A 25,761-nucleotide genomic window follows, 5' to 3' on the forward strand; every position below is an offset into this window, starting at 1 on the left:
ATTTAAAGACTGAGTGTGGAATTTATTTCTTAAAGGATCTTAATAAGGGAAAGAGCAAGAAAAAAGTTGGAAGGATTGGGAGTACTGTTAATGAAATGTATGAGTGGAAGGGAAAACCATCAAGAAAGGCAGAGCTGAATTGAGCCCTCCCCGCCCATAAATCAGCCTAGAAGTTCAAACCTTGATGCAAGATAGGTTTCAATGTCTAAAAGAAGATACAGTGAGAACAAGAGATTCTTCCAGTTTATTTAGTAGTCTCTTCAGAACAGACAAAAATAAACCAAAAATACCTCACACATCTTTTTTCTAAATACATTGGACCTGGTTTAGTCTTTAATGCAGTGTGTAGAAAAAAAATCATTCCTAGATACTTCTGCTTCAGTAGTGTTGGCCGATAGTGGGCCTGGAAGCCCAGTTAACTGTACAGCATAGGTAATGTGTTATTTTGCAAAGAAACTAAGCAAGCTAACAGGGGTAAAGGTTCGTGGTAGCAGTTGTGGAGAAGGTGCAATGTTCCTGGCCAGTAGCTATATTACGACTGCTTTTCTTTCTCTGCTGATGTCAGGGAAACCCGTGCATAGTTTCACTAGCTGAAGTGGGTTTCAGGGAGTGGGAGGGGGCAGTAGGGAGCAGCAGGAATTAGGGGTTTCAGAATCCTCCCATAGAATTGTGCCATCCTCCAGGGAAGATAAAAACTGCATTCTTCATAGAAGAGCCTCCAAGTCAAAGCATCCCATCTGCCTCCCCACCAGGGCAGGAACCATGATATATGCAGCACCCTCTTTATGATTCTTGTACATAGGCTCAGGCCTCTGTCTTGGGAGTATCTTGAGCTCAACAACTTATCAGTCCTGGCATTTGTGTTCTAACAGTAAGGTTTCCACTTAAAGCCTCCCTCCCAAATACCAAATTTTCAGCTTCTCGGTTTTTAGTTATGGGGCCTAGAGCTAGAGCTCCTACCCTGGTGGAAGAATGGGAAATGCAGAGTATACTTCAGGAGTATTGTTCAGCAGCAGATTGCTGCCAGGAATAGGTAGAACATAGTATGAGTGATAGATTTTCCTAGATCTTCATGGGTAGGGCATTTCCTTTTACCCATTACCTCTTAGCTCCTCTCTTGTCCTATCAGCACAGGTTCATCAAACCTTGATGGGTGCGCCTCTCTTTATGAAAGGGACAACAGGGTCTATCCCTCCCTTTTCCAAAAATCAAACTTAAAACCATCAGCTACTCTCACCACTCTGCTGACCATAACACAGAAAATCCAGGTATCCTACTCCATAAAACCAAGCAAGATATTTGTCCCTTTTCTAAAATCTGAGCACTTCCTTTCTGTACATTCCATATATGTGGGTATATGTACATCTATATACATATCTTTCTATATATTATCTCTGTTTTTCTCCATAGATAAACATATATATCATATCCCAATTTCCCACGTTTCCACCCACCTTGTCTGTGTCAGTCATAAGTAAGACTCTGGGTTTCATGTCACTGGGTCCCTTAACCTCATCTTTCTCATTTTCACACTCTAGATACCTTTCCCCATTGGTTATTTTGCCCACCCCACTTAAAATCCTCACCTGCTGCTGTCCTGATACTCTAAGTCTATAGCTGGTACAGACAGGGAACCCACTTCTCATCCCTCGTGGCTGCTATAAAGTTTGTCCTACATCCTGAAAAAGGATTCAAGTCAGGGGACTGGGAGTGGGAGTTGTTCCTTGCAGAATGTTGGGCTTGTGGGAGAAGAGCGCCATTCTGAATTAACAGGTGCACCTTAGAGGAAAGCCTGGGATTGTAGAGGAAATCCCAAAGGGGTTAAGGCAGAAAATGTTCTCTACGCACATTGTTAGCCAAGAGTCGGAGGAGAGGTGGGCCTTGGGCAAGAGACTGGGAAGAGAGGGAAGCAGCAATGCGCAGGAGAAGCCGGACAGAGGAAACATCGCCAGTGGATAAGAAGATACACACAGCAGTACACTTGGTCTTTGCACACCGAACGCCACCGGGTAAGTGCAGCATTGAGTGTATGTGAAAGCAGCTGGCTCTTTGCCAGGTTCTTCTGGTTCTTGTCTTGATGCGAGTTTAAGGATAATGGTGTGTTTTTGCAGGAAGAAGAGGCTGAAGGCTCTTCATTTTCAAGCTACAGTTAACCAAGTTCAAGGAAAGACCAAAGTGAGCAGACTGTGCACAGCTGAGACGGGTTCAGCCACAGGGCTTCTGAGTTCTCTGCAAGGCCTTGCCCAAAGAGACGTGTATACATTCTGCCTAAATGTGTTTCTTGTCGTCATTTGTCAACTCCACCTTAAATTAACCATGTGTCATCCCTGCTGGAATCCCTGCTATACCATCTTCTGGGGTTGCCTGTGTACCTAACTGGAGCCAGAGCTCACTTCTTGGGGCTTTAGAACAGGGCCTGGTGCTTATCATGCCCTTCCCTGACCCCTGCCACGGTCCTCAGCAGAGAACTAGGAATGGCCTGGGTCTGATCATAAGTTGTCTTTTTAACTTGCCTGAGACCGGCCCGTTGGCAGAAGAGAGGAGAGACGATGCTGACTTCCATTATTTTGTGTCAGCATGGCTGAGATCAGAATGTAAGCTCCTCCCCCTCAGCATCGCCTCAGAAAACAGCAGGCAGCTTTCCAGAAGGGCACCAGGAGGTGTAACAAAATAGTGGCTCTCAGCCCGAATTCTGCTTCAGTCCAAACCCTGACAAAGCATCACAAATTCCCAGAGGCTCTGTACAGCAAATCTGGAAATCTGAGAGGCTGGTTCACTTTTCCTGGCAATCTGTGCCCTGGGACTAGTTTTAATTGGCTGATGTTAAGAAAGGGAAATGGCCGTGTTTCCCTCTCTTTCTTCAAAAGCTTGGGTTAGGGGATGAGGGGTCTGGGGTGGGTAGGAAAGGAAGAAGAGGAGCCAGGTACAGTGTAATCTGGAGTGGTTTTAGATATTTCCATGGGGCCTGAACAATGGATTTAGAGAGCGTTGGTGGCAGGGCAGAGTGGCTCAAACCTTTAATCCCAGTGCTTGGGGGCAGAGGCAGGTGGATCTCTGTGAGTTCAAGGCCATTTGGATCTACAGAGTGAGTTCAAGGACAGCCAGAGCTATGTAATGAGGCCCTGTCTCAAAAGAAAAATTTGAGAGAGAGAGAGAGAGAGAGAGAGAGAGAGAGAGAGAGAGAGAGAGAGCGCTCGCTCATTGGCTAAGGCCTTCCTATTCACAGGGCACAGTAAATGAAATCTTCCCAGGACAGGGCCAGAGTTTTAGATGATAGTTCCAAAATTGAATTTTTCAGAAGCCAGGATGGGTGCAAGAGAGGTCTTGGCTGTTCACGTTTCTCAGATCAGCCCCGATTCTATGGGAACAGAGGCTGAGAGAGAACTGGGGATCCTCGGAAGAGAACTGGAACGGGAAAATAGGGTGGTGACCAAAAGTCTAGGTTATGTCAGGAGTTACCAGCTGAAATTAAATACACCATGACAAACCCTGGCTTCTTTCTTCGGGATTTGGTAGCGAGCCCAGGGAAAACTGATTTCAGATTCCTTTGTTTCTGAGAGCACAGTCCATAGAATAAATCTCGGAGAGAGTTTTGCCTTAGGGGACTTACTAGAGGCAAACAGAGATGGGGGAGCTCCAGTCTGACGTCATCACACTTTCTAGTAGCAGGGGGCTGGTGGAGTCTATCCATCCGATCATATGGCCCTCCTACTGTGAACCTCCAAGCATGGCTGAAGCTTTCCACGCCACTCAGCATAACCTTCCCGCTCGGTCCCCCATCCTGGCTTAAGAGTCGTGTGCATTGGCATAGCAGCAGAGGAAAGTGCAAGGACAGAGAGAGGGAAGCGCAGGACTCCGGGCGGTCTGGACTACTGGCTGACCACCGGGTTAAGGAAGGGGAAGTAGAGGACGGGTGCTTCTGGGGTTCTCCAGCGAACCCAGATAGTCTCCTTTTCCCAGGGCACTGAAAGAGGAAAAGGCCAAAGGGCTGGGGAGGAGAGAATAGGAAGTCAGACATTGCTGATGCGTACACTAAGGGCACTGCCTTCCTTTTCGGCTTGCTCTCTTAATGATTCTTCCAGCTTGAGCTTTTCGGGGTCTCCATAGCGCACAGCGCTATCGCGGAGACCACCAGGAGGAGCCACTTTCACAACCTGGTCGAAAAGGCTGAAGTCCGCTATGTATTTGCCACTGGCTGAAAGTGAGATCGCCGGTGTGAATTCGTAGCCCCAGAGGATCTCCTCTGGCAGGTAGGAAGTGCGAACTTGACAGGTGGCGCTGGTGGACTCCACTGTCCCACTGAGGATCAGCACCAGCTCAAAGTCCCCCTCCCCACTGCGGAGGGGGAGATCTTTCAAGGGACTCGTCTCATCCACCACGTGATAGAAGGTCAGGGGTAAAATGAGAAAGGGGCTATCAGAGGCTGTGTCTACTTGGAAAGTAACGTTGACCTGGTTGAGCCGGATGTTCTCACCCTCCTTTGTCTGGTGGGTCTGAAGCAGTTTGCCCGTCACCTGGCATCCAATGAGGAGACTCTTCCGCATATTGGCAACTCGGATCATAAGGCAAGGCTTCCCGTTGTGGGAGGCTACCACTGCATGCTGGCTGAAACGGATAGTCTCAGCCCTCTTCTTGGGCCGGGCAATCTTTGCCAGGAAGGTACCTGTGATGAAGATCTCAAGGATGGTGGTGAGCACCAGCTGGGCAATCAGAAGCACGATGGCCAGAGGACACTCTTCGCTGATGTAACGGAAGCCATAGCCAATGGTGGTCTGGGATTCGAGGGAGAAGAGGAAGGCTCCAGTGAGTGTGTGCACCTGCACTACGCAAGGGGTGTGGTTGGCAGGGGGTCCCAGCTCCAACAGGTCCCCGTGGGCCACAGCTACCAGATACCACACTACACCAAAGAGGAACCAGGTGCCTGCAAAGGTTGCAGAAAAGAGCAGGAGCTTGTAGCGCCATTGCATGTCGATGAAGGTTGTCCATAGGTCCTTGAGGTAGAGGAAACGCTTGTCAGCAATATGCTCCATTCTGACGTTGCTGCGGCCATCTTTCGTCAGGACCCTCCTCCGACGTATTCCCGGGGCCACTAGGGGCCGGCTTTCTGTCTGAGTCGTCTGACTATAATAGACCTTAGCAACTGATGTCATCTGCAGGGAACAAGACAGAGTAAATGAGGTGATTGTCCAAACCCAGCCAACTCCTAGACACCACCCAATGGGAAGAGGCACTAAGATTTCCCTTTAAAATCTCTTACATTTATTTATGGGGGAGTGAGTGCTTAAGTGCTGTGGCCTGGGGACAGGTTGCAGGATTTCATTTTCTCCCACCATGTGGGCCCTGGGAATTGGACTTCGGTGGTCAAGCTTGGTGACAAATGCCTTTACCTGCTGAGTCAAAGTCATCTTGTCAGCTCCCAACCTTCATTTTGATGCCTTTTACCCTAGCAAATATTTATAGAGCACTTTTAAAAACCAGCCACAACATGAGGTGCCGGTAGGTCAAAGATGAAAATGACATCATTCCTGCTAAGGACCCACAGCTTAGTGAGGACATGAGTTAAATGCATAATTGCAGTACAGTGTAATATTCTTTTGATTTGGGGAAGAGGTGAGACAGAGAATAAAGAGCAGGAAGTACACAGGTCCCTGAAAGTAGGAATGAGAACTCGGCTGATCTCCACCAAACACATAAACACACACACACACACACACACACACACACCACTCCTGTGGCGATATCTAATTTAATTTAAGGTAAAACCCTTCCCCTCTGTTGACTATCAAGGCAAGAAAATCTATTTCACCGAAATCCTTCTAGAACAGTCCTGTTTAAGATGCATGTATACCTTTAATTTTGCTATTCTCTCTCCTAGCCTGCGTTAATGGCCATAGGTGAGAAAATGGCAGAAGGGGTCCGTTCCCCTACAGGTCAAGCACCCAGCCTCATTCACCATCATCCTTTGTTTGCACCACCTGGGAGAAGTTAAGTCTGGGCCAGGGTCTAGCTTGGTGCTAGAAAGAGCACAGAGAAGATCTGAGCAAAAGTAATATGTAGGAAGGACACAATGGGCTGAAGCATCCTGCCAGCACCAAGACCTCTCCCCACGGGTGAGCAGTGATGTCAGACTGTAGGGAGCAAAACTGTCTTGACTGAGTAACATGAATGTGAACTCCATGTTAGTCAGAGCTATGTCTGCATGTGCTCAGATTCAAGACTGCTATTTGTCCTCACAGTAGAAAGTGGAACGAGACATTGAAATAGGAGACAGTTCACTTAGTACAAGGCGTCTGGCATCCCTGCCCCAAAAGGAACTTTGTACTTTTCCAGGAGCAAAGATTTTCATCACTTAGACTCTGACTCTGGCACCTGGAACTCCTGCGAAGGGTGAAGATGATCTCTGGGATTTGGGCCTCTTTGGAGATCAGAACCGCCGTTGCATTCCCCACCCCATACGTCTGAACCACTGCATTTCACCATTGTTCTTTATCAGACTCCCTCACTTTCCCCATTGCTCCCCTGGGAGAGTCTAAGTTATATGGGCCTCTCCACGTACTCCAAGCCACACAGGCACTGAATTGGAGATCACCAATGCATGAGGGTCCTGAGAACATTCAGAAGCAGCCAGCCTGCCTGTTTTATGAGCCTGGAGCCCTTTTGAAATGCTTATCTACAGGAGACTGCTCTTAGTCAGACCCTAGAGTCTTCTCTATATTATGGCCTTGGCTCCTTTTTTGCAGCAAAAAAAGGAAGCTCTATAGTTCTGAATGATTCCTATTTAGAGCTTAAATAAAGCCCTACTCAGTACTCAGAAACTCAGTACTGCAATCCACAGTCCACACATGTCATTGCAAGGTCTACACCTAAGAAGGTTGGATCGCTGGATGGTGGTGGCCCACACCTTTAATCCCAGCATTGGGGAGGCAGAAGCAGGTAGATCTCTGTGAGTTCAAGGCCATCCTGGCCTACAGAATGAGTTCCAGGAAAGCCAGGGCTACACAGAGAAACCCTGTCTTGAAAAATGAAAAGCAACATAACAAACAAAAGAATGTTTAATCCTTAAACTCTTAAGGATGTGAAACTTATACATGAGATTTTGAGGGCTGTTGGGGATCAAAGCTAGATATGAGAGAATATCTAATTTTCAAAAATAAAAATGAAATATACTTCATAAACTATAGACAAATGGGTGATCCGGATCCTAGGAAAGATTCTCAAATAAAATACAAGGACCATGTGTAACTAGACAGAGCAAGAGAACAGATGTTGTCGGTCAGACTCATTGTGACACAGAGAAAGACTCACGGTGGGTATAGTGAGAACAAGCCACATCAGAATAACATAATTTCCTTCTATGTTTAGGCTACCAAATTGACAAATCAAGAAAATACGCACAATGTGTAGCTAAAGCTTCAGAAAATTTTTTTGTTTTTTGGGTTTTTTTTTTTGGCAAAATCTACCATTACACCTTTGGGGATAAGACAGAGAAAAATGACCAGAAGGGTAATGTAATTAGGTGGTTTGTGAAATTCAGCAGTACTGGTGAGGAGAGCCCAATAGCCTAAAATTCATCTCCTAATGATGCAGCAAAGAAATTTATCCTTGATTTTGCCCTATTCTATGCTCTTAACACTAATTTCATTCAAAACTAGAAAACTTTGTGGCCATCAGTTATGTGCACAAACCTGGGACGGTTTACAAGGACTGGGATGTAAAGAGGACCAGATGAGTGAGCCAGATCTAATAAAACGGATAAATGTTGGATTATACACTTGGGCCTAAAGATTATCTGGGAAAGTTTAAGATTGTGAAGATGTCACTTTATCATATTAGCATGGGGGGAAAAAGAGGGATTTAAACATTTTAGGAAAAAAATCCAGTATGAGTTATTCATGCCAAAAAGCAATACAGTCTTAAGCTAGTTTGGTTGAATGTTGTCTCTAGAATAAGGAGGTTATTGAGTTCACTCTTCTTGGTTCATTCCGAGTCTTCAGTATTCCAGCAATCAAGATATGAAAAAAAAATTCAGGCTCAGATCACATGGGAAACGGTTGGAGGAAACAGACGGATTTTGTCAAGAGAGAAGATGATCTAGAAGAAAGAACAGATGTGTGTGAAATAGTTGGCTTGAGGGACTGTCACATAAATAAAGGTTCAGATTACTTTTCTGAGTTCTGAGAACAAACATGACCAGCGAGTTCAAACTGTAGGGAGGAAGAGTTACATTGAAGAGAACGCTATAATCAGAACCATCCAGACGTGAGGCATCCCAGAGAGGTACCGAACATGCCGTCAGTTGAGATCCTGCAGAGGAGATGAAAGTTCCTACTGAATACCTAATGATTAAGCTTCTAGCCACACCCATGGGGAGCATCAAGAATGTCTCCTCCCCACTTCTATCCCAGGACTTTTTGTGGTGACTTTCAGGGATCTCTCATCCAAGCCCTCGCTTTGTGTTCAGAGGAGGTGCTACATATCAGGAAGAATGGGGGCTCTCAAAAAACCTAGCTTATCATCCTCAACACAATAGCCTATGGTTATTTGTTACTTTATAAAACGTGTAATTTGATCCCCACACTATGAGGTAGATAGGAAGGACATCAGTTAGAAACGAAGGCTCAGAGAAAATCACTCCAAGCAAACAAATGGTAAATGGGAAGCCCAATCAGGGTCTTCTGGCTCCTGGCCCAAAACACCCTGTACTGAGGAGTTTCGCTGACACAGAAAAGACAGAACCTGGAGCTTTGAAAGCCAGATTTAAGGCTGTAGACTCATGGACCCTAGAGATTTTGGTTACCCTCTAGCTTTTTGTGTTGTCGCTGTTGCCTCTGGCTGTGGTGTTTGCCGCCTCCAACTGTTTTGTTTAGGTCGCCAGCCCTTGTATCTGCCACCTCCAGCTGTGATCCAAAGTTCCCAGCTGTTATGCCACCTCCAACAGCCAAACCACTTTGTTCTCAGGGGTGGCCAGTCTCAGAAACAGATAAACAATCAGCACACTCCACCCCCAAGCTGGCCAGGCCTCTGGGGCAAGGAAGCCAGCCAAAGTTCTGAAAGTGGCTTGTTGCTGCCCTACCAAAAAACATGCATCCTGTTTCCTCTAGAGGGTGCACTTTCTCCAAAACAGTCCCAGCCATGCACTGGGGTGGGCATTCTTAAAGGCAGGCTGAATAGAGAGACAGGACTTGGCTACCTACCACCGGTCTTCTCTGAGGAGTGAGCTAATTCTTTCCTAAAGCAAAAGCCCTAAGGACAACCATGTTCATTCCTCCCCAAACACCATGCCTATCTATCTTTGACTTCATACTGACTGCTCCTCCTAGAGCTGGATTTCTTAACCTACAAGCACTTTTATGCCAACCACTTATGTGTCAGAATGAATGGATTTATCAATGCCTTTCTCAAGTACTTGATTGCTCACGAGACAAGACACAGTTCTTGTGACTAAAATTAGCCAAGGTCCCCCATTGTTTTTAGGATAAACTGCAAGCCTTTGGCATGCATTCAAGGTCTTACATGAGTTAGTCTCTGCTTTTCTTTTTTTCTTTTTCTTTCTTTCCTTCCTTCCTTCATTCTTTCTTTCCTCTTTTCTTTCTTTCTTTCTTTCTTTCTTTGTTGTTGTTGTTATTTGTCTGTTTGTTTTGAGACAGGGTTTCTCTGTGTAACCCTGGTTGTCCTGGAACTCTCTCAATAGACCAGGCTAGCCTTGAAGAGATCCAACCACCTCTGCTTCCCGAGTGCTGGGACTAAAGGTGTGTGCCACAACACCTGGCTTCTACTTCGTTCTGGGCCTTACCCTTGACAGTCTTCTCACATCCTTAGACTTCAGCTCTGCAGGAAAGCCCACTGTCAGATTCTTTCTACCTTTGAACCCGATTTGTACTGCTCAACTCTCTGGCTGTCTGATGACCTCCTGCCTGCCTTCCAAAGCCTGGACCAACTGTTGTTAGCGATACCTTTGAGAGCCCTCCTCGCCTTACACCCCTCCCCCTGTCTCACTGATGTGAGTTTTCTAAGCATGCTCTTGCCTGAATTCTACTTTATAACACCACGGTGCTTTGAAATGTTTGTTTGCCTTTGTTTGTCATCTGTGAACTCTTAATTGAAGGCCATGGGCTATGCTTGCATCTGTTTCACCAGAAGCAAGTTTTTAAGGCACAATCTGGACAGATCTGAGTGAGGCTGCCCCCTTAATGCCCCACACAGGAGATGGCTTCCTGAAGAGGAGCCGTGACAGGGAAGAGGAGATCCAAGTTCATTCAGGCATGACTAACTCAGCAAACATTTGCAGATCTTTTCGGAAGGTGAAGGAAAGACAGCTCAGAGACTTCAATGCCAACCCTTCTGCGTGTCAGCTAATGGCGGGGGGTGGGGGTGGGCAGGGGCATAGTAAAGAGTAGGTTTTTAAGGTTGCTGCATGTGGGGGCTGGGAAGGAAGTTAAGTTAGCAGAGGGCTTGCACAAGCACGCACAAGGCCCTGTGTTTGATCCTGAACAGCACATAACGCAGTAATGGTGGCCCAGCTGTAATCCCAACGCTCAGGAGGTTGAGACAGGAGCATGAGAGGTTCCAGGTTATCCTTGGCTATGTAGCAGGTCTAAAGCCAGTCTGGGATACCTAAGACTCATCTCAAAAAAATTAATCAAGTAGATTAATTGGCAGTAAGGTTTATTATGCTGTATTGGGCAGCTAGAAAGGATGCTTCAACTCCACACCAAAGATAGCAGGCGGAAGGGCAGGGGATAAACTGTACCATTTCCTGACGACTCTCATGTGGGGGGAAAGTCCTTTCAACCCCAAAGAAAGAGCTTCTCTATAGCAAAAGCGACTCCACTGAAAGGAACTTAGGGATGTGAATACTAAACTCATTCATTCCCAAATGTAGACAATCTCTCATTCTTCTCCAACCTGTCCCTCTCTCTGTTCCCTAGGTCACTAAGGGTGCCATCGTTCTCCCAGCTCCTCACACTCCATGTCCTAGAACCCTTTCAAACCCCCCTTCCTCCTCAGGTGACCACATGATGTTCCGTGCCTTGGATGTATTCCTCGTGCCTCCTCCCTCCGTCTCCTTAGCAATCACTGCATCACCGGCTGTTCGTCTCAAGGTTCCGTTTGTTCTGTGATCAAACTCATCTTACATTTCTACTGTGCTGCTCCTACTTACACTTCTGACTATGAATCAACGAACACTGATCTGGTATTTTCCAAAACTCGTGCACAGTTCATTCTCATGGCATTCCTGGGAAAGAGTAAGATCCGAGTCCTGAGGTTGAGGATATAGCAGAGCTAAGGGAGAAAATGCTTGCCCAGCATGCCCAGGGCTCTGAGCCGAAAACAAGAAAACACTTACTTTATGATCAAGGAAACTGAGGTTCAGCAAGATGGTACGACCCCCCACCCCATCATGGAAATGGCCTCATGATCAAGTCCTCTGGCTCCACCCACTTTTCATCACACCTTATCTACCAGTTCCTTCTCCAGCTCATAGGAAGTATTTCACTGTACGCCAACGAGAGACCAGACTGAGTCCAGCACCTGGGGCGTTCCATGGCCTGCGTCTAACCCACTTTCCCTGCCTTATTTCCTACGGCTCCCCTTTGCACATTCAAGCAAATAAACACCTTGCTCTTGAAGCCCATCTGTACTCATACAGACTTTCTTGCCTTCGCCTATCCTCCTTCTGTCTTCCAGGCTATCTGAGCCTGGTTCAGACATCTCCTGTTCCTATTCCATAACACCTTCCCTGAAAACTACACCCTATTCCTGAGTTTCTGTATATATGTATCTTTTTTTTATTTATTTTTATTTTTATTTTTATTTTTTTATTTTTTTTTTGGTTTTTTGAGACAGGGTTTCTCTGTGTAATAGCCCTAGCTGTCCTAGAACTAGCTCTTACAGACCAGACTGGCCTCAACTCACAGAGATCCGCCTGCCTCTGCCTCCCGAGTACTGGGATTAAAGGCGTGCTCCAGCTTATATGTATCTTTTGAGTGAAAACAAGTTTATTGAAGGAAATACCTAGGTCTATCTTGACTACTCATCTTATGATTTAGGTATCAAATATTCTCCCAGGAAAACTGATGTATTGAAGGCCTTGGTCCCCACTACGGCAGTGTTCTGAGGTAGAGATATGAATGACTGGATCACTGAGTTCTAACTCATCAGTGGATTAATTGTTAGTTAGGAGGTGGGTCCTAGTTAGAAACAGGTCACTGGGCATGACCTGTAGAGATGTATCTTGCCCCCCAAACCTTCCTCTGGACTTCCTTGTTTCCCTGAAGTGAGCAGTTTTCCTCCCCCATAGCCTTCTACCATGAGGTTGCTGCCATGCCTCTGGCCTAAGAGCAAGAGAGGTTACCTCACAGACCAAAATGCCTCAAGCTACAACTCAAAATTTCCTCTTTTAAATGTTTCTCTCGGCGATTTTGTCACAGCAGCCTGAAGCTGACTGACACGGCTAAACTATGTGGTGCAGAGTGTGTGCTCAGGTAGTACTTTGTGAGTGGATTGACGAATAGAGAGGAGCACGACCCTTTCTGGCTCTAGAGGTCAAGCTGAGACGGTGGTTCTCAACGTGTGGGTCGCACATCACTATCCTGCACATCAGATGTTTACATTACATTTCATAACAGTAGCAAAAATCACAGTTATGCAGTAACAGCAAAGTAATTTTATGCTTGCAAGGTCAGCACTTGAGGAACTGTTAAAAAGTCACAGCCTTAGGGAGGCCGAGAACCACTGCTCGAAGGGAAAGAAAAGATGTCGCCATCACTGTGGGGCTGAGGAAATATGGACCCTCTTGTTCTGTGCAGAATGAGTGGAACTTGACTCTGGCCTAGGGTCTTGGGGACCCTTTCCTCTTCCTGCCTTTTTGTGTCTTCTCTTGATTTCTCTTGTGATTTTCCCCCTTACACACATGAAAACTCCAGATAACTAATTAGAATCACTAGCAACCATAAGAAAAAAGCTAAGCATTTCCATCTGAAATGGTGCGCTGCTCACCACATGCAGTGTGAGTTTTCTTTTCATGCACTTGTATAATGAATTTCTCTGGGTACCAGATTCTAAACAAGACATTGGAATTAAAGAGATGGATCAGATATAAGGTCCTTGAAGACCTTGGATCCCAATAAGGGAATCGACCATAAAAGAGACAGGAACCAGTGGTGTAGGGGCCAGTGTGCATCAAGGGAAAGGTGACATCTAGCTCAAGGGATGAGGGCTGGGAGGTAACTAATATTGACCATCTATTGTGTGGGAGGAGTGGAACTAAGCGGCATGTTTTCAATTGTTGGTTAATATGATTTCCAGATCACCATAGAAAACGGTTATTATTGCTATTCAGACCAGGAGATGTAGGTACAACCAGGAATTGAGCTTTTCCTGCTACACCCAAGTGTCTCTTTCGAAGAAGGATACAAAGAGAAAGGCAACTGGGTCTAAAGGACAGGCAAACTGTGATTGGGGTTTTGTAGGAAGAACCCAAAGAAGCGCAGGCAATGAGAGGGGTGCAGTGGGACAGGTGTGGACAGCACCGGGGACATCAGAGTCAGAATAAGAAATCATTCTTTTGTTAAGTTTTGGGAGCACAGGAAAGAGATGAATGCAGGTACTCAGCTGGCTTTCTGCTTCCTGACTATGGACATCATGTGACCTCCATAGCACCATGCCTTCCTGCTATAATGGGTTGAATTCCCTCTCAAACAAGAGCCAAAACAAACCTCTCTCCCCCTAACTCGTTTCTTGTCAGCTGTTTGGTCCCAACAACAAGGTACGCAACTAACACAGGCCGGCCAACAGAATCCACATTTAGGTTGTCTTCAGAGAAGATGCATTTTAAATCAGTGACCTAGACGTGTTCGTGCATTGCATGCTGGGGATGAAGTGAGACAGTTGTGTACAAGGATGAGGATGGTCCAGCCTGGGCACAGAGTACAGTTCTGTCTCCTGGGAAATGCACTGGACTGGGAAGCAGGATATTGTGCGTCTCAACTGTGCCAGAGACTCTCTGTGAACTTGGACAAGCTCTTATAACCCCCTAGACCTCCGATCTCTCACTGTGGAAGAAGAAGGCTGTATCAACTCCCCGTTGCCCCAACTCTAGCACATATCTGTCTGCACTCAGAGACACCAATAGCCATGGGATTCCCCTCCGCATATGCTCCATGGATATTGATTATAAAGATCTTAGGAAAATAATATTTTAATGTTCTATAAGCGAAGCACTGTGGAATAAAATGAAACATTTACAACACTTCAGACCAGACAGCACTAGCTCTCAAAATGCCCAGTGTGTGGCAACTGCAGTTCATCTGTGGACACGTTCCTGTCCTCTGTCATTCAGAACACACTGCGAGGTCAGTTTGGGGGTGTGGTGCTAGAAGAAGGAAAAGGCCATTTTCTGTTTTAAAAACTCCCCATCTGGTGGGGCTGGAGAGATGGCTCAGAGGTTAAGAGCACTGCCTGCTCTTCCAAAGGTCCTGAGTTCAATTCCCAGCAACCACATGGTGGCTCACAACCATCTGAAATGAGATCTGATGCCCTCTTCTGGCTGCAGACACACAGACAGAATATTGTATACGTAATAAATAAATAAATAAATATTTAAAAAAAAACTCCCCATCTGGTGAGATGGTGGCGCATGCCTATAATCCCAGCATGCCAGAGGCTGAGGCAGGAAAATGATGAATTTGAGACCAGCCTGGGCTATATAGAAGGAAAATATCTCAAAAACAAGTAAAACAAAAATCTCGACATCTGGCTAACCTGGTCTGGTCCCATTTCTCCCAGTGGAGAAAGGAAACAGCTCCTCAGCCTCCTCTCACGGCCGTATCATCTCTTCTTTGAATACCAATCCCACTTCAATAATGATCTCCGAGGCCTCCTGGAGGAGAGCGGCTGAGCCTGAAAAGAGGCATTTCTGCTTCCAAATGTTCTTAGTGAAAGAGAGGAAGAGAAGAGAAAAGAGAGGGGAAGAAGAGGAAGGGCGGCGAGAAAACGCGCTGAGGGTTATGTAAGTCCTCGAGGTTAGAAGAATGGACTTGGATGTAGGTCCTTTTAAAGCTTAATGTCGTTATTCATCAATCTCTCTCCTGTCCTTCCCCCAGTGAAAATAAACAAATAGAAAGGGAGCCAGATGCACATAAATCTCGAGGTGAGGAAAAAGGGGGCTGTGTGTGTGTGTGTGTGTGTGTGTGTGTGTGTGTGTGTCCAGGAGCCTGCCCTCCCTGCCGAGCCACTGTTACCTCTGTTGCCCACCCTCGAGCCTCCTTTCCCCCCGGCCCTCCCATCCTTTAGCCCCGGCCTGACACCAAGGCCCTGGCCCAGGGAAGAATGGGCTTTTCTTTCCTTGTGTCAACGTTTGGAAAGTTCTCAGAGTTTGATCAGAAGGAAGGATACAAGCCTTCAAAGCATTTCCTGGGAGTCCGTGACCTCCCCCTGGCCTTTCTGACCCCCCTCTGTGTTTTCCAGTCAAGAGTGGGAGGGACAAAGCGATGGGGCCATGTCAGATGTTCTCCTGTGTTTAGACACCACTGCTGCCTGTCAGTGTGGGCTGATCAGGACCACTGCCTTTCCTCCAGCTTGTTCCTCCCCAGACATGCCTTCTGACCCGTGTCAGGAAAGGAACCACATTCCTGCAGAGAACTCCAGAGGGTGGCATCTCAGAGAGCCCATTGTCCCTGCAGGGGGAGGATGACTCCATGGCACACTGCCTCCTTGGGTACCTGCCCTCTCAGACTCCCGCATCACCTCCATACTTCCTCCCTGACTTGTGGTCCAGCCATGGTATCTGCCCTTAGCTGTTGTCTGGGGCTACGGAACTGCACATCCTGAGCTCTTGAGTAAACTGGGCCTTTGTGAGGACTTGGCACTGTGTTGAGTTCAACTGAGGACAGAGCTGTACCACTGTCTCCTCATTAGCCTCTGCTTTAATGGTCTGAAGAGCCTCCAAACCCGGCCCCATGTGAGTCTTCACCTCAGAACATTTGCTTAGAGGTGTTAGCTCATCCTCCTTCGCCTTGATGGAAGAACCAGAAAATTCAACTAATAGTGTGATTTAGCAGGAAACAATGGGTAGGAAACCCTCCCCCCACCAATATCCCTGCAGAGGCAGGATCTTATATAGTCCAGGCTATGATGAACTCATAGTGCAGCTAGGGATGGCTCTTGCCTCTCTCTCCCAAATGCCAGGATTGCAGTTGTGCAGCATCGCACCCAGTGCATGCAGTGTCTGGGGGCTGAAGCCAGGCCTCACGCATGCTAGGCAAGCACTCTGTCAACTAAGCTACTGCCCCAGCCGGTATTTTCTACCAGTAAGAGGAGACGCTGCAACAGTTCCCAAGGACACAGGGGGAAAGCTGAAGGCTACGCTGAGTTGGGAAAGAACTGGATGATAAACAACCTATCTGTTCGGGTCTCCTTTGTGGGTCACTTCTGCCTGAGATCTCAAATCAGTTACAGCCTAATCTTAGATGGCATAAAGGGATTCCAATCCACTTTCTGTCTAATGCTATTGATTGAGGTAATCAAACTCATTTAGATATAGGGCAAACCCCATCTCAGGAAAATCACCTTCACCCATCTTTGCTGAGCAGAGTGCATCTGGCATGCCAAAGATGGGTACAGAGAAAGAGGAGGCTACAAAACTACAGACTTCAAGCTTCCAGGTTAAGGGCCTTTTGCCTATGCTGTAGATTTAAGTCCTGGCCACCAGGGGGCAAGGCCCTTTAGTCAGGCAGGCTGCCTTCATAGACTCTACCAACACACCAACCCACTCCTTTTACTATTAGGTTGAACTACATGCAGTCGCAAATTAAATATAAACAGATCACATATTATCAATATCGAATGGTTCAATAACCCTAGCAATTCAAGTAGCAATAGCAACCACTTCTAGTGAGCAGAAGGTTGCCTTCAAGGAAGCACCTATACGAATTTAGAGCCATTTCATTCTGTCTGATGCCCCATTGGGCAGCGGCTAAGGCAGCTGGGAATTCTCTCCAAGATCGGAGCTGACATTCCATTTGTTAAGTCTGAAGGTGTTTTCTCAGTTCTCAACCCCAGCAGTCTCTCGTCAGCATTTGGGACTAACAGGCGGTCTGTTCCCGGTGTGCTCTTTGTGTTTTGTTGTTTGCTTGTGTGTTTGTTGCTATTGCAGTGTGATGGAGACTTATGATTTTGTAGAGTTTCTAGGCTTTAAGATTCTGGGCAAGTCACTTGAGTTTCTGGGCTTCCATGTCCTTTATCTGCACACAGGGTCTGATGACATGGAGGTGACGGGCGAATTCTGAGACCACACATGTATGAACTCGGCCCGAGTTGTGGAGCGCTCAGAATGCAGTCTTCTTTCTCTCGGACACCACGTCTCCTAGGTTCTCTCTCTGCCTCTATTTTTAGAAGTTTTTTACGTTTATTTGTATAGGAGATATAGCAGCATGTAGAGATCAGAGAGCAGCTTGTAAGAGTCAGATCTCTCTTTCCACCATGTAGGTTCCCAGGCATCAGCTCAGGTCACCAGGCTTGGCAGCAAGCTCCTTTACCCTCTGAGCCAGCCCACCTGCCCTCTGCTTACTTTTGCTCCATCTCTTTCAATGAGCTCTCTCTCCTCTGCCCCTTCATGTTGGCATTTCCCACACACCCACCCCCAATTTGATCATCATTTCTAACAATGCTACCTGGCTGACTCCTCTGTGTCAGCCCTTCTTATGCACCCCACTCCCTCTAACTTGTATGTCTAAGTACTTACAGGTTCCTCTCTCTGGAACATTCCAATTTAAAATGCACAGACCTGTGTTCTCTCCTCAAGAATCTCTCGTGTGATTTCTTTTGTTCAGAGAATTATCATCCATTCAGTACCCAAGCTGGATATCTGGTCTCTCTCTGGCCCCTCAGTCCATTGGTCACCAGGTCTTATCCATTCTTCCTTTTCGTGAGTCTGCCCACCTTCTCTGAGGCTTCTGTCATGCAGTATTAGAGTCTTTCACCTGAAATGATGCAATGACTTCCTGGTCCTCCTACCCTACGTCCTCACCCCCATCCTTCAGATTCCAGAGTCCTACAGCCCGGTCTGACCCATCGCTCAGCTCAGGCTTGCGATCATTAAGTGAATTCCTTGAGCTTTCATGACAAAACCACTTAATATGGTGCTAAGAATCCTTCGCCACCATCTGACCCCAGCTCACCCTGGAAGCCTCTTCTTTGCCTCCTGCCCACACTCCTGTTTCCACCATGGAGAATGTTGCCTGTCATCATCATCATCCTACCTCTGCCTCCCATCCCTCATCCCCCTTGTCTCCTAGCCTTTGCTTCTACAGCTCTCTCCAGGGAATGCCCCCTCTGCCCCCAACTTCCTTCCACATCCTTCTTCCATCTAAAATCTTCTCACCCTTATGGCCCTGTCCTGGTCCCAGTATTCTCTCTGCCATGGAGGCTGCTCCAGGCCCAGCTAGAAATATATAGACTTCCCCTGTGCTCCTGGGACATTTTGCCAGAGCTCTTTGAAGTCAGAGACTTCATCTCAGGCATATTTTTAAGATAAGACTGTCAAAATTCATCTAATTGTTTAGTATATACGGACTTAAATTTGATATCTGAGGATGGATTCTGAGCTATAGATATCAACTATACAGTCTGAATGAGCCATCTTCACACGCAGATGAACACACACCCACAGAGATATCCCTGATTCATAAAAGTACATTTTTTGAGCCTCGGAATCTTCTTAAGGTAGTCATACAGAAAACCCCTTTCAAACGGAGTTAACCTAACAAATTGAACCTATTTTTATCCTGGCGTCTCCATGTCACAGCCCGGTTTTCTTTCTATTCTCCACTGCCACTGTTTGCCATTCTGGTCTTTGTCAGTTAATGGTTATGGGAACCTCAGTCAATCCCTTAATCCCTCTAGGGCTCAGTTTCCTCGCCTAAGGAGGCAATAAACTTTGATTATGTGCTCAGGATTACAGGAGATAAAGAAAATACGTGAAATCTGTTAGGCCCTTATGCAAATAAAGATATCATTATTATTGTACTTTGCAGAGAAGAAAAAATTCCCCTGAATTAAAGACACTAAGACTCGGAAAGGTGAGGTGACTGCTGATATTTACTTAATAGCAACCCAGAAGCTCTCTCTAGGTCTCACAGGGCTTTTGCTCATATTGCTTCTCCGTACCCCAGAGGGCTTGATGCCGCTCAAGCTGAACCAAGGCATTATTACTGCTTTCCCTAGGGTAATTGCGATTGGTGGGATAGGATTTACCATAGCCTCAGAACTGGAGGGGTTTCCGATTCACTAGTCTATCCCACCCCCCCCCCTTATTCCTGATGGGGCTTCGTGCAGCAAGGAATGCTGAGTTCCTCAATGACTGTTCTCTGGCCCCTCACCCACTTCCAAATGTAGGGGGTCCAGGAAACTAGCATGCTCTTCCAGGCTTAGGATGTCCAGGCCCTCAGAAGAACACCTGATCTGGCACCAGCATCTAGGACACTAGAGAGGCTTCCAGCTGACAGGACTTATTCCTTGGGAGTCCTGGGAGCCTAGTCACAATCTCCACCTAGAAAAGAGAAAGAGCCATGCCTTCAATCTGGAGTCAGAGGCAGGCGGATCTCTGTGAGTTTGAGGCCAGCTTGGTCTATAAAGTACCAGGGCAGTCAGAGCTACATAGTAGACCCTGTCTCAAAAAGAGAGAAGGAAGAAAGAGAAGACCCCTGCTTAAGGTCTCTTCTCTGGGCATTTGTGAACCTGTCATCCTCAGGTTACATTGTATAGTGATGAGGGAGAACTTGACCTGGTTGATGGAGGGCCCAAGAGGCAAAAAGAGAGGCAGAAGAGCCACTCTCTGGTGGAGAGGCACCCAGGACAGCTCCCCATGGGACTGTATCATTGTCCTCCTTGCACTAAGAGATAGTCACCTCCATCTTCCCCAAATGAGAAACTCTTCTGAACTGATTCTTTAAAAAAAAAAAAATGTTTATTTTTAGGCTATATGTTTTGTTTGCATATATGTGTGTGCCTCGGATTCCCCGGAACTGGAATTAGAGACAACTGTGATTTGCCATGTGGAGATGCTGGGAAGAACAGACAGGGCTCTTAACTACTGAACCATTTCTCTAGCCCCTGAACTGACTCTTAATCTGTATTTGTTGTTGTTGTTCATTTTTGTCTCTTTCCCGGTGCCTGGTATTTATATGTAAAGGAGCCCATCTAGGAGTAATGAGATGGCTGAGTGGGTGGAGGTGCTGTGAGTTTGGCCTCTGGGACCCGCGTTGTGGAAGGAGAGAGCCGACTCCCATGGGTTGTCATCTGTCCTCCATGCACACACACATGTACAGATGATTGGCTCTCCATGTATTACTCCTCCCACCCCCGGGCTGCCCTTGCAGTGTGTGTATCAGCTTTATCCCAGCACATCCTGGGTGCTTGGGGGCATGGACTCAGCCCCCTCTCAGCCTTTACTCCGGACAGGGAAGCTGTGCTCTATCTAGTGTCCTGGTCCTTGTTGCAGTTCATCCTTAACCTCCACTCCTCAGTCAGAGTGGAGGTGGGCATGTGGAGAAACTGAGGCTGCCCGCAGTCGGTACTATGGTATTATGCTTATCAGGGGGGCCTTAATGCCTGAAATCCAGTTTTCTATAGGAAGTAGATAATTCCTTCATGGTAGGAGAGAGAGGAACAATGCCAGGCCCTGACCTAAAACTGCTGACGCTTTATCGTAGATCAGGAGGTCCTCCAGGCAGATCCAGCGCCCCCAGGACAGTGTGACCAAAGCAAGAAGAGAGAGTCTTGCGAGAAAAGGAGAGAGACAAGGGAGAAAGGGTTGGGGAGAAGCTGAGGGGCCTGTCTCTATAGCTCAGATGGGACACCATCCCTTACAGCCTGACCTTTGCTAACGTCTCAAGCATCAATATTCTCTACCTTTCATCCACTCCTCACACATATCCTCGTCCACCAGGCATGCCAAGCATCTCTTGCTTCTGAGACATAAACCTATGAACAGTTTTTTGTTGTCGTTGTTGTTTTGTTTTGTTGGTTTTTTTTCAAAACGGAGACTCTTTGGATACCACTTTGCTGCCTCATTTCTTCGTTTTTTTTCCTCTCCATCAGAATTTATCTTGGATGTCACTTTCTCCCTAAACCTTTCAGAGGCCTCCAGCTCTTGTGTGGGTTGCACCCTCATCTGTGTTCCCACAGTATCACCGACAGCCCCATCCCAACCCTTCCCACACGCTAGTATTTTGCTGATTGTTTCATGTGATGTGATGCACAGACCAGCCCTCCCCAGGCAGCTGGTGATAGCGCTGCCTTCATGGTAACGGCACAGAAACACTTCAGAGAGTCAGCTGGCTTGCCCATGCTCAAGAAAGCTGCTAGGAAGGCTGGCATCGCAAGCTGAACCCAGCCTGTGTTTTTCCTCTTGCCCTGGGTCGCAGGATATTGGTGTTAGGAGGCCTCCACGTACATCCCATTCAGTCCCTCAATGTACTGAAAAAAGGAGCCACGACTTAGAAAAGACGAGCAGTGTCCCCGAGATCACACAGCTTGCCAATGGCACACATGACTTTATATCCGCATCAGAGCAGTAGCCCTGGCCTTCATCCCGCCTTCTTTCTTCCAAGATCTGACCCTGGGGTCCTCTTGGTTGGCACTTGAAGTATTACCCACGGAGCTTGTTCCCGATGCTCATCCAGTCCAGGATGTGTTTGATTTGACTCTCTGTCCATCAGGGCTTAGGGCCTCCCTCACCTGCAGCAGCCAACCCAGAAACACTCTAAGAAGTGAAACAGGAAGTAGTGCTACCCTAGAGAGAGCAGGGGACACACCTGGAGATGCTCTCTCTGCAGGCTGTAAAAATGGACAGAGAGTTCCTCAGAGACATTTAGAAATCCCACTACCCACAGGGGCTCTGAAAGTCATTTGAACAGTTGCTTAGGCCACCCAGACTTTCTCGCTCTTCGTCCTCCTCCTGTGCCTAGTAACACCTCGCACACCAAGAAATACTTTTTTTAAGGAAAAGATTACCTGCTGTTCTTAAGCAATTTATTTATTTCTTCTTCTTTCTATTTTTTTTTTTTGAAAAGGGGTGTCTCTGTGTAGCTCTGGCTACCCTGGAACTTGTTCTAGACCAGGCTGACCTCGAACTCACAGAAATCCACCTGCCTCTGCCTCCTGAGTGCTGGGACTAAAGGAGTGCACCTCCCTCACCACCACCCAGCAAGCAATTTATTCTTATTTGCATCCTTGATGGCAATGGAGACCCATGGGTGCCCTACCTATGATTCGTGCTCAGGGAATGGAGCCCCTCCTGGGCAGGTCCTCTCAGCTCCACCGTCTCCTCAAGGCTACTGTCCCATATATGCAGAAAGACAGAGAAGTCCCAGGAGGCCAACCTTTACCCCAAAGGCAGGCCGTCTCTCTACTTCTCCCTAACTCTTCCCCTATTTTCTTTAATCCTCACTCCACTTGAGAAAGATGGGGTTGGGGTGAGGGTGGCATGCAGACTCTGAATAGATACAGCACTACATTCAGAGGAGGGTGCCCCATTGTGTCATTGCTCCCACACACACACTACTAATTGCTCCAGTACAGCAGCAGAGCTTGTGGGTAGGTTTCCTTCACCAAAATGAGACATGAAGGCAGAAGAACATGAGTAGAAAGGATGGATGAGGTACAGAGAGACCGGTGGGTAAGGAGATTTAGGCTGAATCCAGTGGCCAGAGAGAAGCATCTAGATAACAAATGTGGGTGGGGGAGGAATAGGCGGATCCTGCAGTTTCTTTGTGCAGTCCTTACATAAGGGAAGCTTCGTGGATCAGTGTTCAGTAACCACTTTCAGTTTGCTCTCTGCTAGAGACACTGCAGCTGGGGCCTCATCCACCCTCCCAGGACTCAGTGAGCCTCTGAAGTCAGCTCAGCCCGAAGTCCCAGGAGTGCCAGAGGATCTTCCTTTCTTCCCCCTTCACAGAGTCTACTCCAAGCTACTAGAGAGATGGCCCAAATCAGAATGCTAGCCGAGGCACAGACACTCAGTACAGTTATACAGTTGGGAAGGGCAGAGCTGGACACCACAGAGACTTGCAGTCAGCAGTGGTCTCTAGCTCCAAACCCAGCTGTGAAACTGGGGGGGGGGGAAATGGAGGGAGTAATCACACCTGCTCTACAGAGTCACTAGCAGGAGTGGGCTAATGGCAGTGGAGGAAGTGAAAAGAGGTAGGTTCACCCTGCTCAAAGTGACCTTTCGAATCCCTTTCTATAGCCAGAAGCCTGGCGACAGTCCCTCTACCTGCTATTTCTCTGCTCCCAACTGTTACTATGCCCACAACTTCTTTCTGAGAAGGGTGAGTAAAGACAGTTACGGTAAAATTCCATCGGAGCAGGGAACAATCTGAGCAGAGCCAGAAACTCCCAGTACAGAAAAAACAAAACAATGAAACAGGCAAGGACCAGGGACCAGGCCCCTGTCTTGTCACCAGTTGCCTGGGCACCTCATCGCACTGTCCCCCGTCTTGCTGGGACAATAATTTTCCTGGTTCCCTTTCAGGGTCATGAGGGCTTGGGGTGTGGGGAGCATTCTGGGGAAATGCACCAGGTCAGGATATGTTAGCTGTCCACACGCATATATACTGTATGCTTGATTCAGTGCCAGGGCGGGGGTCCTGGCCCACTGACCTCCTCCACGGCCGGGGTAGAGGTAGGAAAGTTATACTCAAAGTTCGGTGGAGGCCGTGTCCGTGGTTAACGTATAAGCAGGTAAAGTCTGGGGCAGCAGGACATTCCCCGCCCCAGGGCCACATTCTCGAGGTCACAACAAGTGCAAACTTGTTAAAACCTGTGTCAGAGCAGCAGAGGGCAGCGAGGGGTGGGGAGGGGGATGGTGCTGAGGTACCAGTAGCTGCTGGAGGGGGTGGGAGGGAAAGGAGTGGTGTGGGGAGAGGAGAGGAGGTGTGCATGTGCATAGGCTGATGGAAGGTGGTGTGGACATGTGGTCTGTGAGCCAGGTTCTGCATGTCGTATCTGGGCACATCTGCTTGGGTGTGGGGTTGGAATGGGTGTGGGGCCGCATAGATGAGTGTGTGCCTGTGTGTCTCTGCATATATGAGCCGTGTGTCCATGAGCTGGGATAAAGAAGGGACTGGGCAGTTGCTGGTTCAGGCTGAGCATCTAGGAGGCATGGGCAGGCTGTGTGTGCCCCTGTTCTGTCATGGGCCTCATAGACCTGCATTCCAACTCCCCCCACAGACCACCCCCACCCCTGTGGTCCAAGCTTTGCCCTCCACAGTCAGCCCTGTCAAATGCCCATCTCCCCAGCCTGCCCAAGGGGGAGGGGGGGGTGTCGTACTGCCCACATACTCTCCTCCCCAACCCTGGGTCCACTCCTCTATGCTCTCTGGGTTCTCTGGACACTGGGGCGGGTGAGGGGTGGTGGGGGGAGGCTCTGAAAGCAGGTGACTGTTTGGGGGAACTTGGGGACAGAGCCCCCATTGTGCCGCCCCAGAGCCGCCTCAATGGAGCTCTCTGACACAAAGGGGCTTTGACAATGGACCGGACATTAGTATGCAGAACCAGCCCCTCAGCCCTCTCACTGTCCCACAGCCCAGGGGCGGGAGCTGGGGGGCTGCTGGCAGTGGGAGACAGGGTGGGGCACAGCTGAGACTGAGGAGACATTAGCGCTAGCAGCTCCCCTGGGGTCACTGACCAAGAGCCAGGGGAAGGAGATTCGACTAGGGCCTCCAAACCTGCCACTGACCAAAGAGGACAGACTAAACAGAGAAGGCCTTGGGGGAAAAGTTGGGAAAGGGGCTATGGATGGGCAGCCTGAGTTCACCCACCCCTTACTTCCGCTTTGCTCTGTAGTCAACGGAATTTGGTGGGTGGGATTGTGAACACCGGTGTGAGAGAACAAGATCCCAAACCGAAGCTCAGAGCCACAGCTGGTGGAGGCCCTGTGCCAGAATGACCAGCCTTCAGGAATAGAGGCTTCTGGACCTCTGAAATTCAGGATGCTCAGATTTGGTGGGGTCTCTGGTCTTCTGCTTCCTTGACTGCTGCCCTCTTATTCCACATGGGTGGTTAGGTAGTGGGTATGTGGGGCCTGGAGGTTGATGTCATGTGTTTTCTGCTATAGCTTTATTTTTTTTTTAAAATATTTATTATGTATACAATATTCTGTCTACATGTATGCCTGCAGGCCAGAAGAGGGCACCAGACCTCATTACAGATGGTTGTGAGCCACCATGTGGTTGCTGGGAATTGAACTCAGGACCTTTGGAAGAGCAGGCAATGCTCTTAACCACTGAGCCATCTCTCCAGCCCTATAGCTTTATTTTTTGAGACAAGGTCTCTCACTGAACCTAACTGGAGCTTGCTATCTCAGGCAGGCTGACTGGCCAGCAAATCTTAGGGAGCTCCCTGTCTCCACCAATGCCCGCAACACCCGGATCTTAAAAGGGTGATGGAGATCTGAACTCTGGCCCTCACACACAGCAAGCACTTTTTCCTGTTGAGCCATCTTCCCAGTCTAGTGCTATCCTCTCACAGAATCTCTGCTGGGGCAGCTGTGGGGACAGAGAAGGCAAGTACGGTGACTAAGAACAAGGACCACTGCCCTTTGGGCTCTTCCAGGGAGGCCGGTCTGAAGCCATGAAGTAATATCAGCTGTCCAACTAAAGGGAATCAACCACGTGCCTAGCGAGCCGGGCTGCTCTTCCCAAAGGTGTGCAACTGTTCTCAGTTCAAGTCCACCCCCAGCACATACCAGCTAGACCTGGG

At 47.9% G+C, this 25,761-nt stretch overlaps 1 protein-coding gene across 1 annotated transcript in view; it reads right to left on the reverse strand.

Annotated features, from left to right (window-relative positions):
* Positions 1–225: 225 nt before the first annotated feature.
* Kcnj10 (potassium inwardly rectifying channel subfamily J member 10) overlaps positions 226–25,761 on the reverse strand; it is a 33,560-nt gene continuing 8,024 nt past the window's right edge. Inside the window, exon 2 of the mRNA XM_057770983.1 lies at positions 226–5,150. Coding sequence (XP_057626966.1) covers positions 4,011–5,150 — 1,140 coding nt within the window. The 3' untranslated portion in view covers positions 226–4,010. The remainder of the gene's footprint in view (positions 5,151–25,761) is intronic.

The sequence above is a fragment of the Chionomys nivalis genome, chromosome 5, assembly GCF_950005125.1.
Source record: "Chionomys nivalis chromosome 5, mChiNiv1.1, whole genome shotgun sequence".
Classification (NCBI taxonomy): domain Eukaryota; kingdom Metazoa; phylum Chordata; class Mammalia; order Rodentia; family Cricetidae; genus Chionomys; species Chionomys nivalis.